The sequence below is a fragment of the Coenobita brevimanus genome, chromosome 68 (genome assembly GCF_032717465.1).
Source record: "Coenobita brevimanus isolate Jiangsu-jjx chromosome 68, ASM3271746v2, whole genome shotgun sequence".
Classification (NCBI taxonomy): Eukaryota; Metazoa; Arthropoda; class Malacostraca; order Decapoda; family Coenobitidae; genus Coenobita; species Coenobita brevimanus.
In genome coordinates this window covers 10,195,823-10,215,774 of record NC_137021.1, presented here as the reverse complement: position 1 = coordinate 10,215,774, position 19,952 = coordinate 10,195,823, and the positions used below count along the sequence as shown (strand labels likewise).

The 19,952-nt window shown below is 41.3% G+C and overlaps 1 protein-coding gene across 2 annotated transcripts in view; it reads right to left on the bottom strand.

Moving 5' to 3' along the window:
• chm (lysine acetyltransferase chameau) overlaps positions 1-19,952 on the bottom strand; it is a 61,971-nt gene that overhangs the window by 17,208 nt on the left and 24,811 nt on the right. For both annotated transcript variants that reach the window (XM_080277079.1, XM_080277078.1), the window contains exons 6-11: positions 18,753-18,853; positions 13,627-13,782; positions 9,297-9,413; positions 7,202-7,351; positions 5,649-5,875; positions 4,316-4,502 (exon numbers count right to left, since the gene is read on the bottom strand). In XM_080277079.1, the coding sequence (XP_080133205.1) occupies positions 4,316-4,502; positions 5,649-5,875; positions 7,202-7,351; positions 9,297-9,413; positions 13,627-13,782; positions 18,753-18,853 (938 nt within the window). The remainder of the gene's footprint in view (positions 1-4,315; positions 4,503-5,648; positions 5,876-7,201; positions 7,352-9,296; positions 9,414-13,626; positions 13,783-18,752; positions 18,854-19,952) is intronic.

Genomic DNA, 19,952 nt, shown 5'->3' with positions numbered 1-19,952 from the left:
GGTGATAGATAGATAGACACACAGATAAATAGACTGACTGATTGATTGATGAGAGAGAGAGAGAGAGAGAGAGAGAGAGAGAGAGAGAGAGAATACTGACTCTTTCGCTAGGACTTACGAATTATGACATCTCTTCTGATTACCTCCAAAACGATTTTATTAGGCCAAAGATAACCAACAAAAGCAACACTGTTCAAGACTAACTACACCCCTTCCACTTTGGCCTGGCCTAAAACTGCCATCTTTCAATCTTCAATGCAAGTTTTAACGGGAGATTGAAACTAGAAGATGATGCTAGGCACGAGGAAGTGCTATGGAATGAATGAAGAGACGTAGTATTGTTTTATTCTACGACAAAAAACTCCATCAAGGTAATGTGAACGAACTATATATTCAAAGTAAAAACACTGCACTCCATTCTGGCTGACTACTCATGACTTTATTAAGCTTAGGAAGACACGCAGATGCAATACGGTTAGCGGATATAGTGTGTGTGTGTGTGTGTGTGTGTGTGTGTGTGTGTGTGTGTGTGTGTGTGTGTGTGTGTGTGTGTGTGTGTGTGTGTGTGTGTGTGTGTGTGTGTGTGTGTGTGTGTGTGTGCGTGTGTGTGTGTGTTGTCCGTACATGACATTATTGACGACACATTTACATCATCATCATCATCATCATTATTCTATCCCCCATCCACTCACCACTCATCCTATAATGTATTCTCTCTTCATCTTATCCATCACCACATTTCCTTTATATCACCACCATAACATTTCTCCGCCTTACCATCACCATCCCCGGCACCATCATCATCATCACCAATACACTTCCTCATGATCAACACGCTCCCTCCATTATTACCACACTTCCTCTACCCCTTTCATGGCCTCTCTCTCTCTCTCCCCTCTCTCTCTCTCTCTCTGATGTTAAGAATCTGCTTTTCTTTTTCTTTTTTTTTTTACTGTTTCTCTGCTTCTCCATTTCCCCAGCCTTTACACATTCTCTCTCTCTCTCTCTCTCCCCCACGCGGACTCACCAACAGCTGGCAAACACGTGGCAGGTGACCTCGCTCTTACCACGTGCCCGCCTCCCTCCCTCCCGCCCTCCAACTCCATTCTTTCCTCCCCTTCTCCCTTCCTCTATCATTATTTTCATTCTCTTCTCTACCACTCTACCATCATCATCGCCCCCCCCTCTCTCTCTCTCTTTCTCTCTCTTAACAATTTTCCTTCTTCTTATACAGTAAATGAACGGAAAACTACAAACTATATACTGTACAGCTGACACCTATAAAAATGGAAAGGATCAGAATCAACAAATACCTGGCATAGTATCACCACTTCAGGAAATAATAGTTTCATGTAAACCTGTGTGTGTGTGTGTGTGTGTGTGTGTGTGTGTGTGTGTGTGTGTGTGTGTGTGTGTACATATGTGTGGAACTAAGTGCATATACATGTATAGGTAGGGAATCGGAAAGAAAGTATCAGGAAAAAAAGTAACAGTAAAAAAGTAACAACTTCTCCTAGGTTAGGTCAGGTTAGATTAGGTTAGATTAGGTCAGGTTAGGTTAGGTTAGATTAGGTCAGGTTAGGTTAGGTTAGATTAGGTTAGGTTAGGTTAGGTTAGATTAGCTCTTTCCCTTACGTTTTTTACTGTTACTTTTTTTCCTGATACTTTCTTTCCGGGAATCGTATAGGTAGAGTGATGGTAAGAATAAAAAGCAGGTTTTTCCTGTACATTCTGATAAAACATGAAGACTACATATCTAATAGTAGTAGTAGTACTATATGTATAAGTAGCAGTAGTAGTAGTAGTAGTAGTAGCCACTGCCGTGATTCGGGCCAATGGATTATAATATGAGGGTTAGTGTTAACCTTCAAATTACAACTCCAAATGATGAACTGTATTATGAAGGTTGATTTTGATCCTAACAATATAATTACCAAATGAATGGAGGTGATGTAGTAGTAGTAGTAGTAGTAGTGGTAGTAGTAGTAGTAGTGGTAGTAGTAGTACTAGTAGTAGTTGTAGTAAAAGTAGTTGTAGTAGTAGTAGTAGTAGTAGCAAATGGGAGTCCATTCTACATGTACTAAGAGATCAAAGCAATATCTGCCCCCTTTCCCCAATTCAGTATCCTTTATATCTTGCAGGGGGGGGGGGAATGCCCTCTAAAAATAATGGTGGGAAATTTTATATAGTGAAAGACATTATCAAGGAATCAGATGAACTGACCTGAAAAGTTTCTTTGAATCCATGTGATCACTTTCCTCTATTTTCCTCTATTTTGACTTTGCGGGATTAGGGTGTCGGGCTATAGATAGAGATAGATAGATTTATTTTTGGGAAGGGGTGCCGACTCACCCTATAATCACCGGTTGGGGGCCACAACCCCCAAATACCACATTATGGATTTGAGTCCATTATACAACATGTACTTAGAAATCATAACCAGATCTGCCCTCGTTTAACTATTTCTGAGAATTTTTAATCTGGTCAGTGGGGTTGATTCTCCAAAAAAATCATGGAGGGAAAACTGTATCCAGTATAGTGGAAGACCTTCAGAGAATCAGATGAACTCACCTGGGAAGTTTCATTCAAATCTATCAAACAGCCTAGAAAGAGTTAAGGCACACACACAATTCCAAATACACCTTGTTGAAGATAAAAGCAGTCATTTCATTCTTAGTACAACTTTATTCATACTTCATCTAATCCTGAGTTGCCTATGAGCAGTATAGGAGCCTGGGGCTAGGAAAGTTGGTCCTGTCATATAAAATGAAAGTGACCAGCCTCCCTCATCCCTGCGTGGCATTATATGAGCAATAAACCTCAACCACCCCTTGGATATAAATCTGCCCAGGCTCAATCCAAATGGAGCACCTTAATTAACCACTAAACCACCAGGCGGCACAATTTTGTTACATGGTTACCACCCAGCACAGTAAATGGTTTCCTGGCATACTGGAAACCATCTGGCTTGTCAGAGTCACCCATACACAGAAGGAAGAGGATAGGATGAGGGAAAGAAAGCAGAAGTGGAAGGAAAGAAAGAAGGAAGGAAGAGAGGAAAGGGCATTCACCTGTAATCAGCACTACACTGAGTGAGTGAATGGTGAGTGCCACCACCTACCACTAGTACTTGTATCTTTCCCATTAACTTTCCCTCAGGCTTTTCAGTTCTGTAAAGTATTCCTAGTCTCTCTCCATCCATCCAGTTCTCACTGTCTATCTACAATATACCCTTTTTTTCTCTCCCTCCCTTTCCTTTCCTCCATTCTCTCTCCCTACCTACCTCTTTTCTTTTCTCCACCTCAACTTGTTTCTTAAGTTTTTCCTACTTCCATCCATCTTTCCCTGCCTCTGTCCATCCTTGTCCACTCCCTCTCTTTCACTGTAAAATACACCTTTCCTATCTTTCATTTTTCATCCCTACTTTTCTTCCCTTTTCGTGTGCTTCATTCACTTTTATTCTTTTTTTCCTTGCCTTCCCTTTGTCTTCCTCACAAAAGACATCTCAGACTCTTGATTTGTCATGTCTTTCTTTTATCTTCCATCATGATGCCTGCCATCCATGCTTTAATTATTTCCTTCTCAGAATGCCACTCAATTTACCTCATCTCTCTCTCTCTCTGATGCTATCCTTTTCTTGAACTTCCATGACTAGGGTATAAGTACCGTGCTGTATTTCTATTATTGCACTGTTAAGGCTGAAATGCCCTGTACAGGCCATACAGCATAAGTGGTCTGTATATCTTATTACAGTACTCTCTTTATCTCAATACGCACATCTTGGCCTTCTTCTTGTCATCTCCTCTTTAATCATCATCATCACCATAAATACTACTTTCTTCAATAATTTTGTTTTTTCACATTTTTTTTTCTATTTCATGGTTCCATCCTATTTCATTTCTCTTTACTACCTATACCTTACCAAGCCTCCCCAACACTTCTCTCTCTCTCGAGGTGAACTCCGGATATAAACCTGACAGTCCATCCCCTGAGGCCCAGCATCTCTTCTATATACCAACATCTCAATAGACTGTTAACAAAATGGTATAAATAACACAAGATAGAATGTTATAGTGTAGCAGCGATATAAACTGCTAAGAAAAAACATATGAAGCCTCCTATACCACCTAGAGCAGGGCCCTCAGAAAGGAGCACAAATAAATACCATCATCATCATTGCCATCGTCATCACTGTCGGCATCATCATCGTAATCATCATCATCACCATCATCATCATCATGAACTTGTATTCCCATCTTCAGCTGGGGTGAGATACAGTCCAAAAAGCAATGCATGAGAATGCAGAATCACTCACCTTACTGAAATAACCAATGATGTGGCAACCTTCCCCATCTGCTTGAGTCATGATGTAGAAGAGGAATGGCTCAACATCATAGTACAAAGTCTTGTGGTCAAGAAAGAGCATGGCAAGCAGGCATAAGTTCTGGCAATAAATCTTGTACTTCTTGCCATCCACCTCCCACACAGAGAGCTTGTCCTTCCTGGAGGTTGTCATGAAAAAATCATTTACATCATCACACACCTATGACTCACTTTTAGTTTGATAAAACTGCCTGCCAGTACCTGGAAGAACTAGAGGCACGACCCTGAGAGGGTTAATATAGCAATCCTTTCATTAACTACTTTTTTTTTTTTTTTTTTACAATGCCACTGACAAATCACTAAAATCTGGGATTATGATATTAAATACAATATACTGAAGAAAAACTGAACCCACAAATTTCAGTTATACACAAGAGGATTCCATCTTCCTGCTCTAAATATTTATCAATATCCAAAGTTAATCAACAGTGAAGATATTTCACCTATAATGATGATGTCATACACCTTCGTATGTCACCACTTGGCACAAATACCTTCTGTCTGTACTGAGTACTTGATGGTGCTGTCTCATTCAGAAGTGTAATGCAATTAGAAAAGGTGTTTTTATGATATGTCAGAGGGTTTTGTGGAAGATCAGTAAAGCATTTTAACAAAATTCAAATCCTCACACCTTGACCCAGCCTGGGATCAAACATGCATCATTTCAAACAGTTAAACAAATTCTCTAACCACATAACCACTATATAATACAGGAGACAGTCTTCCTGTACTTACTGAGTTAAGCATTAAAGGATAAGTGACACGAGTCAAAGGCTTTTTGTCTCATTAACTCTCCTCCTCTTACTGGCTCTCTTCAACCTCTGTCTGCTGTTGCATCTTTATCATTTTTTTATCGCTACTTCAATGGTCACTGCTCCTCTGAAATGTCTGCTTGCATCCCTCTACCACTATGGTGGGCGTGTAGCACCTATCTAGCAACAAACTCTCATCCCTTTTCTGTCCGACTTTCTAATGCAAGAGTTAACCTCTACTCCAAGTCCTTCATGTATGCAACAGGTCAGTTCTGGAACTGTCTTCCTCTGTCCATGTTTCCTATTGCCTATGATCTCCAGTCTTTCAAACACAGTGTCCAGGCATCTCGAAATGAACAGATCTTGAATATGGCTCTCTGTTATCTCCTTCTTGTTTTTTCTTGGAGGAAACAATTTGCAGTCTGTTGGCCTTTGGCTCCTTGTTCCTAGCATTAGAAAAAAAAAAAAAAAAAAGAAATTATAAACAATATGATATGTGATTGATTGACTGACCTATAAATTTCATCACCAGGGGGATGCTTCCAAACACATTTCGCAGCATGCCTTTGAAGTATGGTTCGTGAGCGCATGTATTTGAGGCAAAACTCGCAAATATAAATCTTGGGCTGTTGATTATAGTCGTCAGGGTACTGGGACTGGTACCATGCCTCCATCTCATAACGGCCCATCTCTATATACCGGATGCCTTTGCTGTCTGGTAAACCTCTCAAGTCATCCTCCTGGGAATAAATTTTAATAATAATTAAGAAAGAGTATGAATGAAACTTGTATACAATATTATATACTAACTATTAAACACATTGACCCTTTTCTGTCCTAAATCAAGACTCCTTCAGCCAAAGAACATAATATGAATTTTATTTTTGCAACCCCTCAATGATTATATCCAAAATTGTAAACACAGGCATTTCATTGTAGAGGAGGGAGGCTGAAAGAGTTTGCCCAGAATATGATTAAGGTTGCACTGATGTCCAAACAGTTACTAATAAATATGTATAGTATTCGAATATGGGTATATATATAGACAGAAAGATAGATAGATAGATAGATAAATAAATAGATACAGATATATAGATTGAGATAGATAGACAGATAGATAGATAGACAGATATAGATAGATATATGATGATGATGATGAAAACATTAAATAGTTTAGGTAAATAATTCATCTGCTTAAACTTCATGTTAAGATTTGTAATCACATGACAACTGATAGGAAATAATGAATATGTATCAGTGCAAACTGAAAACAGATCAGCTGACCTTCACCCATTAGGGACCTGGCCTGAAAAATCAGGTTTTGACCCCCAGACCTTCTGTCTTGTACACTTATAATTAATACTTATGTAGCAGATCACAGCAATATCATACACCACCAGTTCAAAAGCTCTTTCCTAGGCTGGAAAAAAAAAAAAAAAAAAAAAAAAAAAAAAAAATCTCACAACAGAGTATCACTGGAAACTAACGCCTCTAAGTACTACATGACATTACTTTTAACATTTTGAATCCAGGTGATGTCATTGGTAGTTTACTGTATTTCTGCTGCTGCAAGACGATTTCACTCAACTTTAGAAATGCCTCTTGTACTGAAGGGGTTCATTAATCTAATATCTAACCTCTCCAGTTCAAAAAGTCTGTCTTAAGCTGAATAAAATCGTAACAGAATGGGAAGAATATAATGATAAAAACTTCCCTGGGGTCAAAGGGTTAAGGCCTAACAATCAAAACCAGGGAATAACACAACAGGTAACCCATAATCAAAACCAAAGAATAACACAATAGGTAACTCATTAGCAATGCACAATTAAAATAAACAAATATAAAAATCAGTGGTGCAAAATCAAAACCACAGAATAGTAAAATGGGTAATGAAAAAAAATAAAAAGCGAAGTGAGTACCTTACAATCAAAACCAAAGAATAAACAAAACAGGTAATAAACAAGCAAAATCAAAGAACAAAAAGGATGACTCAAAAGCAAAAAGAAATAATAACAAACTGGGTACTGGAAAAAAAAAAAAAAAAAGAGGCAACATGGAAAACTCACAATTTTCTCACTGGCTGCTGACTGAGCCTCCATGAAAAGCTGAAGATCCCACTCTGGAGTATAGCCACGAAGGGATGGCTGACGGTCCCGATCAGCCATTTCCTCTTCGCCTGGCCGTGGCTCACTCAGTTTGTCACGAGAATCACGTATCTGGCAGAGAAAGACTCTTACAGAAACTTCCTTCCTTCCTTGCCAGACGCCATGTATCCCAAACGGGGTGACCAAGGGCTTAGAGTTAATTGTTTTACAGGGAGGGGCACTAATCCTCCACCAACTCCACTTGACACGTAGGGAGAACGTTATGCCAACAGCATCTGGTGTTCCCAGGCCGTCACCCATCCAAGTACTAACCAGACCCAACGTTGCTTATATTAATGTACCTCTGCTGCTGCGGCAGCAGTGGTAGCAGCAGCAGTAGTAGTATTAATTGTTGTACAGGTAGTGGTAGTAACAGCTGCAATCCCTGGCTCATTTGACTGTGAACCCAATGGATTGCTGGCTTAATCTGCCCTCCTCTTGCAGTCCACCACCCTCTTTTCAGGGATAAGGAAGCTACTGAGGAATGTTTGTATAACTAGGCAGTAGAGCCACCTGGTTATATTGGTGCCACCATATGAAAGCATCCCTCTATTGCACCTACCTGTATAGTAAGACAATGTTATGTTGGGGATGTGTTTCAAAATATCACAACCTTTTCCATACAAATGGTACTGTAAATTGTGGAAACTGGGCAAATCAAGTTTACAAGTAGCTAGGAAACGTTATTAAGAAATATTTATTATTTACAGAGAGCATAATTACACCCATCCATCCATCATCCAATCCTACATTGCCCCATGACAAGCGTAGAAGCAAGTTGGTCCTGACATTTAAGATGAGAGTGACCAGCCACACTCATCCCTGAGTGGAATTATGTGCACAATAAACCCCAACCACCCGCTGGATATAAACCTTCACCGACTCAATCCGACTGGAGTGCCATAATAACCCACTAAACCACCAGGTGCCTAATTTTGGTTATGTGGTTACCATCCAGGGTAGTAAATGGTTTCCTGGTGTAGAGGTGTAGAGTAACCCACTAAACCACCAGGTGCCTAATTTTGGTTATGTGGTTACCATCCAGGGTAGTAAATGGTTTCCTGGTGTAGAGGTGTAGAGTAAACCATTTGGCTTGTTACTCAGTGCAGAGTCACCCACAGGAAGAAGTAAGAGGAAAGAAGGAAAGAAAGACAGAACAGGGAGCATAAAGTCACCCATAGGCAGAAGGACAAGGAAAGAATGAAGGAAAGACAGAAGAGGATGAAAGAAGGATGGAGGAGAGGAAAGGGCAGACACCCGAGAGCAGCACTACATCTAGTGAGTGAATGGTGAGTGCCCCCACCTACCACAAGCATAATTACAATAAGGACATAAAAAAGGCAACATATAAAGAGAACTTATTGCACAGCGTGCAAATCCACAGCTTAGTGTTCATGTTGTTGAAAGGCCCAGTTCCACTAGTTCAAGTTGTGAGAATGGCCCAGTTATTACAGATATGAGAGTTAGTACATTATTTATATTATTACCACAGTATCTGGCCTATGGTAAATAATATAAAAATAAGGGGTTATTTATCACACAACTCTCAAAGACATGAGAAACTGCACATCAATACAGTATTGGTATAATTATGACAATAATAATTTACTATATTGTCAATGCTGTAACTGCCCCAGAGGCTCATCTGGTGTAGGATCCACTGGATACAAGAAATTAGTCAAGTTCTCCAAGAGATTTTTTGTTGAGGTCATAATCAAGGAGTGCCTGTGCTGTGAGAATGAAGGGCATGATTCTGATGTAGTCTGAGCACAGCAAACTGTTAGCATTCTGTGTTGGTACTAACTTGAGTAAAAGTTAACCAGCAACCTCTTGGGCTGCAAATTAAAGTCCACTTTCTCCCTTGTAAAAGATACGATGGGAGTCGAGATGTCTGTATCAACAGGCAGTGGAGTTGCCACCTGCCTGGTTATATTAGTGCTAATGAATGAAAATATCCATCTCCAGCACACATACAATTTACTAAAAATATACAGTGCTATAAACATAAAGGACTTACTTTATTACAGTAGTTCCGCTGCTCTGCATTTGGCCCATTACGAGGAGACTTATTACCTAAAAGATGTTGTGACTTCTCCCGCTCTAAGTTGTCTGCTTCTCGGATCTGTCTATTTAGCTGTAAAAACAGAATAAAATCAGTGGGAAGAGAGGACAGCCATGTAGAAACTAGTTTATGCACTTACTGCACATTGTGAGAGCAAGTCCGAGCATGTTTTATCCTGGATCCACATAAAGCTAAATATCCCAAAGGGTGTGGAAAGTAACTCCTTCTTGTGCAGTGTCTGTGATAAGGAAGTGCAGATGAGATGTAGTGGTATCAGAGGTAGACCGCAAGATAATGCTGATTTCATGCATGCAGTGTGTTGACGAGAGCATGTAAAGATAATCAGGCATGAACTGGTCTTGCTGGTGAGTCTCTTGAGTGTGTGGAAGAGTTTTTTTATTTGAGGGTCATGTTATGTGTTGGATGTGGGGCTGGAAATTAAAGTCCACCACAAGGAGTGGTTGGAGGAAGTTCAGGGAGCTGTTGCCTCTCCTGAACCTGAGAGGGTTCTCCCTCTGTGCTAAGAGATCTTTGTATGCAGCATGTGTAGGAAGTGTAATGCTGTATGGAAGTGAGAACTGGGCAGTAAAGGAAGAGGAAATTCATGGGCTCAAATGTACAGAAATGACAATGACTAGATGAATGTGTAGTGAATCCGTCAATATGAGGCCTGTGGGGCTAGGATTATGATTAGGAGGGATGGGACTGGAGTGTTTTCGTTTCGTTTTCGTTTTCGTTTTTAAAGGCTCCAACATGCTTGCATGTGTCGGCCTTGGTCACCTAATGGCGGCTCTCCACGCTGCACGATCCATTGCAGCCTCCCTGTTCAGTCCCTTAACCCTAAGGTCACACTTAATGACCTCGTCCCATGTCTTTCTCGGTCTACCCCTCACAACCCCACCCCCAATATTAACACTTCTCACCTTCCTCACCCAATTATCATCCCCCATCCTCTCCACATGTCCAAACCACCTCAATCTACCTCTCCTCATCACAACACCAATACACTCCAGTCCCATCCTACCTCTCAACTCTTCCATTGTAAACCCAACCCCTCCAGGCCTTGGACGCACCTAATCATTGTCATTTCAGTACGTCTGAGCCGGCGAATGTCTTCCTCCTTCACTGCCCAGGTCTCACTACCATACAGCATTACACTCCTAACACATGCTGCATACAAAGACCCCTTAGCACGTAAGGAGAGCCCTCTCAATGTCAGGAGAGGCAAGAGCTCCCTGAACTTCTTCCAACCACTTCTCACCCTAGCCACAGAGCTAGCTCCAGCCCCACCTCCAGCACACAACATGTCTCCCAAATAACAAAACTCTTCCACACACTCAAGAGATTCACCAGCAAGTTCAATCCTTTCACGTCTGACGATCTCCACCTGCTCACCCCGGCACGCCGTACACATAAAATCAGCATTATCTCGCAGTCTACCTCTGATACCACTACATCTCTTATGCACCCATTTATCACACACACTGCACAAGATGGAATTACTTCCCACGCCCTTGTGGCAAACTGCACATGGCCACTCTCCGTCGTCTTTGACAGTACCGCCACCAACCCTAGATATCATCACTTTTGTTTTATCTACATTTACCCTTAAACCCTTTTGCTCCATACCATCTCTCCACTTCCTAAACCTTTCCTCCGCCTCCCTTTCATTCTCTGCAATCAACACCAAATCATCAGCATACAACAACTCCCACGGGAGTCCGTTTCTAAAGTCACGTGAAAGGGCTTCAAGTACCATGATAAACAACACGGGACTCAAGACTGACCCCTGATGCACACCAACATTCACGGAAAACTCATCACTCAAATCTCCATTCACTCTCACCTGGGTGTGAGCACCCACATACATGGCCATAACCACCCTAACCAGCCACTCCTCCAAGCCATGCTTTCTCATTGCCCACTTCACCACCTCTCTAGGGACTCTGTCAAAGGCCTTTTCCAAATCAACAAAAACAAAATAAAGATCCCTTCTCCTACCAATATATTTTTCCTGAAGCTGTCGAACAATGAATATGGCATCAGTGGTCCCCCTACCTGGCATAAACCCAAACTGCATCTCATCAATATTCACTCTTTCTCTAATCATACCTTCTAAAACTCTCTCCATTACCTTCATTATCTGATCTAAAAGCTTTATACCTCTATAATTTCCTCTTTCCAGGGCATCACCCTTCCCTTTATACACATTTACAATTACACTCTTCAGCCAATCATCTGGGACAACACACTCATAAATAATCCTGTTTATCAGGTCAGTGACTAAACTCACCCCTACATCGCCTGAGGCCTTCAACATTTCGGCAGTCAACCCAGACACACCTGCTGCCTTCCCCACCCTCATCCTGCCTATTGCCTCATTCACAGTAGCAGTATCAATCAAAGGCCAAGGGCCAGACACTGGATCTGCTGGCTCCAAACCTTCCCTGTCCCAGTCAAACTCCTCATTCAACAACCGGTTATAATGCTCTCTCCATGCATCTTTAATATCCTCACTGTTCACCACTACCCTTCCTTCATCATTCTTCACACACTGCTCACCTATGATATCCCGATTATCCCTCTTCATCTGACCTGCCACCCTAAATATATTTTTCCTTTCCCCATGATTTAGGTTATCAAGTAATTGTCTCTGTGACTCAGACTTTGCCCTGTATACCTCTCGCCTAGCCCTACGCTTGGCAGCCAAATATTCCTCTTTGCTACCACCCTTCTTCCATTCCCGGAAAAGCCTTCTTTTCTCCTTAATTGCAGCTTCTACACCCTCATCCCACCACCAAGTTACTTTATGTCTTGGTGGTCCTCTTGTCCAGCCGCATGTTACATCAGTAACTCTCAAGAAATTGTTCTTGAGGGCTCTGTACTGTTCATTAACGCCTCTGTCTACAGCTCCCTGTTCAGCCACCACTCTCCTCAACTCGCTATAGAAGGCATCCCTTACTACTTGGTTTTTCAGCTTCCATATTTTCCTCCTAGGTACATAAGTCCTCTTTTTCATCACTTGTTCTTTAAGCACCATATCACAAATCAATAGTTTGTGCTGCTGCACACACTCCTCACTTCCTATAACTTTAACATCCCTCACTAACCTCCTATCGGCCCTCCTAACCAGAAAATAATCTATCTGACTGCTATTTCCCCCAGACTCATACGTAATTAACCTACTGTCTCTTTTCCTAAAATATGTGTTGCACACAATCATGTCCGTTGCCTCCCCAAACTCGAGTATCCTTTCCCCTTCTGCATTCCTTAGACCATATGCACATCCCCCATGCACTCCTTCATAACCTTGTGCTGCTTCACCTACATGACCATTTAAGTCCCCTCCCAAAATCACTATCTCATCATCCCGCATACCACCCACTACACGTATTAAATCATCCCAGAATCTATCTTTCTCTGATTCATCCAATCCTGCCTGTGGAGCATATGCCGATATAATCACAGCTATCTTTCTTCCCAACAGAATTTTCACTACCAATATCCTATCGCTTACTCTCAAAACATTCATAACATATTCCACCCATTTCTCCGCAACCATCACACCAACACCTCCATATCCGTCTGTCCCCCCCCTGCCAAAACAACTTATAGCAACAGTCCTTCCCAACAATCTTTCTGGCTGATCCACCTCAAGTATTTGATAGCCCTCCATATCCTTGCTCTTCTTTCTCTTTTACTAATCTCTTAATACACTATTCTGACTCTCAGTATCTTCTCTTTCATCATAATTCTTTTCTTACAACCACCCCAACAATGCTGGGAAAAAAAAAAAAAAAAAAAAAAAAAAAAAAGGTCTACAAAATGATGATCAATCATTTGGGCAACTGCTTAGATAATGTCAGACTTTAACCCAATGACATTACACTTCAGGGCTATCAAATGCTTGAGGTGTAATGTACTTTACTTTTCAATATACTGTAATGGATACACTGAGGAGTTAGTGAAGGTGTACCTGGCTGTACAAGACAGAAACATCTCCCCAAATCTGAATACAATCAACAGGAGATGGGAACAGCAAGACTAAAACAAAACATTTTTCATCACAGTGAAGGGGTGAGTGTGTTATACCATAACGAAATCTGATTAAGAATTTATTAGTTTTACTGTGCAACAAAACGAAAGTTTCTCCTTTACTTACTCATCTACGTTTCTTAGAAATACATCAAAAAGACAGCAGTACAGGGATGAAATCCATCCATTATAGCTGATATATATACCCCAATAGGTTTGCAAATGAAATTATAAAAGAACTATCTCTTACTTTAGTTTCTTCCTTGGTGACATTGTGAAAGACTGGACAGGCTTCAACAGAGAAGTGCCTCTCATATCGTCCTCCAAGATGTCCTGAGGAGTCGCATCCTTCCACAGGACACCGACGCTTCTCTATTGGTGGTAACGGTGTGTTCTCAAGGATATCCTAGTGTGGGAAAGAGTAGAGGTAGCAAGCAGGGGGCAAAGAAAGGTAGGCTACTGGTAACAAATCTGAAAAACTAAAAAACATCAACAGACTCTCAATCCTGATCCTTACAATGAACATGACTGCTTGTTACAAGATAGTAAACTGATATGAAGTACAAACTATGACAGCAAGAAAAGGGCAGCAAAGCATGAGGCTTCTCATTCAACTCTACTTCACACAACCCTCTAGTTAGTGTTAACAAGCTGTAAAAAGTACCCAATAAAAAATTATACAGTATAGAGTAATAAATACAATAAGTCAGGAAACTTTAAAACAAAGGACGAGTGGAAAGCTTACATATGCTTGATAAATATTGCTTGTTAATAAAAATATGGGAAGTAGAATTAAAGCATTAAGTTTTGGGCCCTAACTATATACACTACAATGGACAATGATGATGTGTTATAATTCATATTAACTTTACTACTACCAAATTACTACCTATGATGACAATTAACACATGTTTGGTTAGATATTTTATGCAAAGTTCTTGTCCAGGCATCATCATGACTGGGTGAGAAAGGAGGTATGGAAGCTGTTGAGGCTAGGGAACTGACAAGAGATCAAGCTGGTCCAATGAATTTTCTGTGGAGGAGTGTATGACCAGCATCTGGTACCCTTTTTTAATTTAATGGTTGTTGGACTGATTCTGTCAGATAAATAAATTTGAAGCTACATGAGGAATTATTTTTGACCCATCAAGTGGGGCCATGATTTGGGAAGCTTGAATGGTGAGTGCATGGAAGTGTGGCCTACTCATTTAGGTAAACTCTGGTTAGTGTCTCATACTCTCAAGTTCTTTGTGGTACCCTGGATCCAACCTCACCCCAAACGAGAAGGTCTCTGGATCCCACCTCACTCCAAACTAGGGTGGGAAAGGAGGTCTGGATGATGGATGACGAAAGTTGATGATGATGATGACAACAACAATGACAATGATGATGTTCTATCTATCTATCTATTGCCAGACGCCTCAATCACGTTTGGGATGGCCACAAACAAATCGCCTCCAAGTCGCCCTGTCCCCCGCCATTTCACTGCCCTGCTCCCAACTCACACCCCCCTCTCTCATACACCTCTCCACCCCATCCCTCCATCTCATCCTCGGCCTCCCTCTCCCTCTTCCCTCCTCCACCTCACTCACATACACTCTCTTCGTCAGTCTTTCACCCTCCATCCTCTCCACATGGCCAAACCACCTCAGTGTGTTCCTCATAACATTTCCTATCACATCCACATCCACACCACAACGCTCTTTTATATCCTCATTCGTCAGCCTGTCTCTCCATGTGACTCCACAGGCTCCTCTTAATTAACTCATTTCCACTGCTCTCACTCTTGACTTGTGTCCTTCCAACAACGTCCAAGCTTCACTTCCATACGTTAGAGTTGGTATCACAATACTGTCATGTAGTAACTTTTTCACTTCCATGCTCACTTCCCTGTTTCTTATCACTGCTTTCAAAGAACCAGCAACCTTTCTTCCCTGCTGTACCCTTTCATGCACTTCACCCTCCAAACCTCCATCCTTACTCATCACACTACCCAAGTGCTTAAACGTACTCACATTTTCCAATTCCTCACCATCCAACCTCGCTGTACATTCACTGACTTCACCACTCTCAAAGACCATCACTTTACTCTTCCCTACATTCACTTTTAGATTCCGTTTCTTACACACTCTCCCAAACTCATACACCAAGCCTTGCAGCTCCCCTTCGTCTTCACTCAACAACACAGTATCATCTGCAAACAACAGTACAAGGAGTTTCCAAACACTATCCTCTCTCACCAGGGCCACTCCAACATCCACTACCCTACCTTGTACCTCTTTTATTACCCCATCCATGTACAGATTGAACAAACATGGAGACATGACACATCCCTGTTTCAACCCAACTTTCAAACATGGAGACATGACACATCCCTGTTTCAACCCAACTTTCAAACATGGAGACATGACACATCCCTGTTTCAACCCAACTTTCAAAGAGAAAAATTCACTTAGTTCACCATCCACACGCACTGCAGCCTTCGCACCATCGTACATACTCTTCACAGCATTCAACAACTTCCCATCTACTCCATATATTCTTAACACTTTCCACAATCCTTTTCTATCCACCCTGTCCTATGCTTTCTCCAAATCCATGAAAGCCGCATACAACTTCTTTCCCTTCTCTAGAAACTTTTCCACTAAAGATCTAAGAATGAATATCTGATCTACACAACCTCTTCCCTTCCTAAAGCCTCCCTGTTCTTCTCCAACTAATTTCTCTGTTATTTCTCTAACTCTGTCAACAAGTATCCTACCATTCCTATTATACTAAGAAGACAAATGCCCCTATGATTACCACACACTTCTTTTTCCCCTTTTCCTTTGTACAAGGGAATAATTATACCTGACTTCCAATCCTCCGGGACTCTACCTTCCTCCCAGGCCAATCTGCACATCTTCCACATCCATTCTGCTACTATCTCTCCCCCATGCTTCAGCATTTCACCACACACTCCATCAATTCCTGGGGCTTTCCCCAATTTAACTTTCTTCATTGCTTCCACAACTTCTATCCTACTGATTTCTTCCTGTCTTCTCACCTCCCTCCTTCTTCCAGCCATTCCCCAGGCACTTATACTCGCATTACTTCCATCCTCTATGTTCAACAATTCCTTAAAGTGTTCTCTCCATCTGCTCACTTTTTCTCCCTTCTCCAATAGTAATCTACCATTTTTATCTTTCACTCCCCTGCTAACTTCACTTCCACCCTGTCTTACTCTTTTCACCTCTTTCCAGAACGTTTTCTTACGGTCCCTCCAATTTACACTCAAATTCCTTCCAAATTCCTCATCCACTCTCTTCTTACTCTCTCTTACTAATCTTTTCACCTCTCTCTTTCTCTCTACATATATCTCTCTCTTCCGCCTCTCAACTTCTTCCACGCCCCTATTTCTCATCCATTCATTGTATGCTTTCTTCTTTTGTGCCATAGCCTGTCTCATCTCTTCAGTCCACCACCCTGTTCCTTGCACCCCCCTCCGTCTTCTCTTCCTTCCACACACCACATCACATGCTGCACATATTTCTTCTGTAAATATCCTACACACACCTTCCACGTCTCCCATCTGCTCCAATTCATATTTGCCCAATTGTTCCTCCACTTCTCTCTTATACTCTGCCTTTTTCTCATCCTCTTGTAACCTTTCCACTCTCCTTGCAACTACTCCTTCCTCTCGTCTTTCCCTTCTTCTATTCCTCCATCTTACTTGAATCCTATTTCTGGCCACCACCAAGTAGTGGTCAGAAAGTCCACTCCCCCAACCTCTATAAGCTCTTGCATCCATTACACATCTTCGCATCCTTTCATCCACACACACATAATCAATCATTGCCTTCCTTTCATTCAGTTCACCACCCAACCTTCTCATCACTCGCCATGTATACCTGTGGATCATTTTATGCCTGAAGAGGGTATTGGCTATCACCAACCCCCTCCCAGCACAAATGTCCACTAACGCATTCCCATTCTCATCTATCTCAGCAGGGACACCCCACTCACCAACTATTCCATCCACCTTCACATTCCCAACTTTATCATTCATATCACTGATCAAAAACACTCTCTCATTCCTTCCAAACTTTTCCATGTACACTTCCACATTTGTCCAGAACTCTTCTCTCGCTCTTCTAGCACGATCTTGCGTTGGCGCATAAACACACACAATCACCCACATTTGTATTCCAACTTGCAACTTTACCCACACAATCCTTGACCCAACTGATCCATACTGTCTTATGCTCTTCTTCCATCTTTTACTCACAACTATACATACTCCTTCCTTTGCCCTCTCATTCTCACCTACTCCTGCACATATACCCCATCCATACTCCCATTCTCTCACACTTTCTCCTCTCCATTTTGTTTCAGTTATTCCACATACATCCACTTTCGGACCCTCAAGCACCTGGACAATCTCTCTTTCTTTCAACTCATCATTCGCTCCTCTTACATTCGATGTACCCATTACCAAGTCCTTTGTCCGGTCCTGGGTCGTCATCGTTTGGTCAGTCCTTGTCCGAGGATTCTTGTTTGTTTTTTTTAGTTAGTTGTTTTCCAGGGAGGGGCACTAACCATGTAAATAACAGGATATAATGCTTAACTCATAATTTCTGTAGGGTAATTGAAGAGTTCCTGGAAAAATTTAAAGAACACAACCTACTGAATTTTATAGATCTGGGGACAGCAGTTCACAGAGTACCAACAGATATTGTTGTCAATATGTAATAAAAGGGTTGATTGAAAAAATGGCTGGTGTATATGGTAATGAATAGGCACAGTACAATGGTTCAAGAACTTGTGACAGTGGGTGCATGGAATGCAAGAAATTTACAGTACAGGTGGGTGTGCACTAGTGGTCTGTCCTGAGCCATCTCTTGTTATTCATGGTGCTGGAGATAATGTCAGGTACAGGTACTGGTATGTGAAAAATGACAAGAGAAAGAATGGAGGTCACAAAGAAAAGGTGAGAGGAATACAGATATCTGAACAGAAAACATGACTTCCGTTAGTTCTCTCTCTCATATTTTTTTTTTTATTCCCTTTCTCTGCACCCTACCTCACCCCATCCTTAAGTGAGAAAGAGGTCAGAATAATAATGATGGTATCAAATGCAAATAATCAATCACACAATTACTGCCTCTACCACTAACTTGTTATCCCACTTGAGTTCTATAACATGGGGAAGTAGTAGCAACCTGGTTTAAACTGCACTAAAATTAACAGGTCTACTGATTTTTTTTCTTCAGAACATTACAAAGAAAAAAAAAAAAAAAAAAAAAAAAAAAACAGTTGTTACATAATAGAACTGCATCCCTTTGATATCTGTGCACTTTAATACTTAAGGTTAAGATTAAAATGTGACAAACTCACCAGAGGGATGGGCTTTTTTGTCTTGGCCCGAGCACCTGACTTTGTAGGAGGTCCCGCTGGCTTCTTTGGTCCACCATTCCTTGACCCTCGACGAACTTTGCCTATGAAGTTCAGAGCTTGGTAAGCAAGACAGTAGTTGCAAAGGTTTAATTCTTCTGGTCATAATAATCATGGCATTATGCAGCTCAGCACAATCACTCGTATACATATTCTCTACATCCATAAAAATATCACAAACACCTTTCAGTCCTTCTGACATGCCTTCCGATTTTCTAATCATACAGTTTTTACTCCATGGCACAGTGGCACATGGTGGCAATCAACAACTCACATAATACATGCTACCCACTTCTTCCGAAGGCAACTCTACACAAAGTGACAAGCCTAAGTGTTTCCTGTAACCCAGGAAACCATTTACAGTGCTGAGTGGTAACCATATAACCAAATAACAGAGTGATGTGGAGTTTACTATGGTGCCCCCATTAACTAGGTGGAGACACACAAATGTGGCATCCATCCTGAAACTAAGCCTCCACACTCTTCCCTTCGCCTTGCTGTTGTAAAGCACTATCCACGGCAAGGAACATCGGTTTACTGAATGGGATGGCCCTGCAGGGGTGACTGTTTGCCAGTGGTTGATAAGTCTGCTTGGCCAGACAGACCCAGGTGACTTTACTACTATTACTTCTTGGCATACACCCTATCACTACCAAGCTGGTTCCAAAACCTATTTTCCCTTCTATGATTCTGTATCAAAGGATGCATATACTGTATTCAGTAAGTGGATCCATCTTCACCATCATAACTTAAGCTTTATATATATGCATCTTGAGTTCAAACACTCATAATCATTCACTTCCCTCTCACATTACTAACATATCCATGAGCAATGCAACTCTCTCCACTACATGTACTTAAAATCACATTACATATGGTAAAAATTACAGCACAGTACAATCATTATCACACAAACTCATACACTAATCCTCTCAACTCTCAGGTTACAAAGATATCCAATTATTTTCTTATGTGTCCATGAATATCAAGTTCTGTATACAGTATATCTTCATTTTGTGTTATTCATGTACAGTATCTGTGAAGACTGCCAAGCAAACTGAATAATGCAAATTATTCTGCAAAGAACCACTGTTGTTTGGCCTTAGACAAGGAGGAAGTTCCAAAAATTTCCCAAAGTTCCTA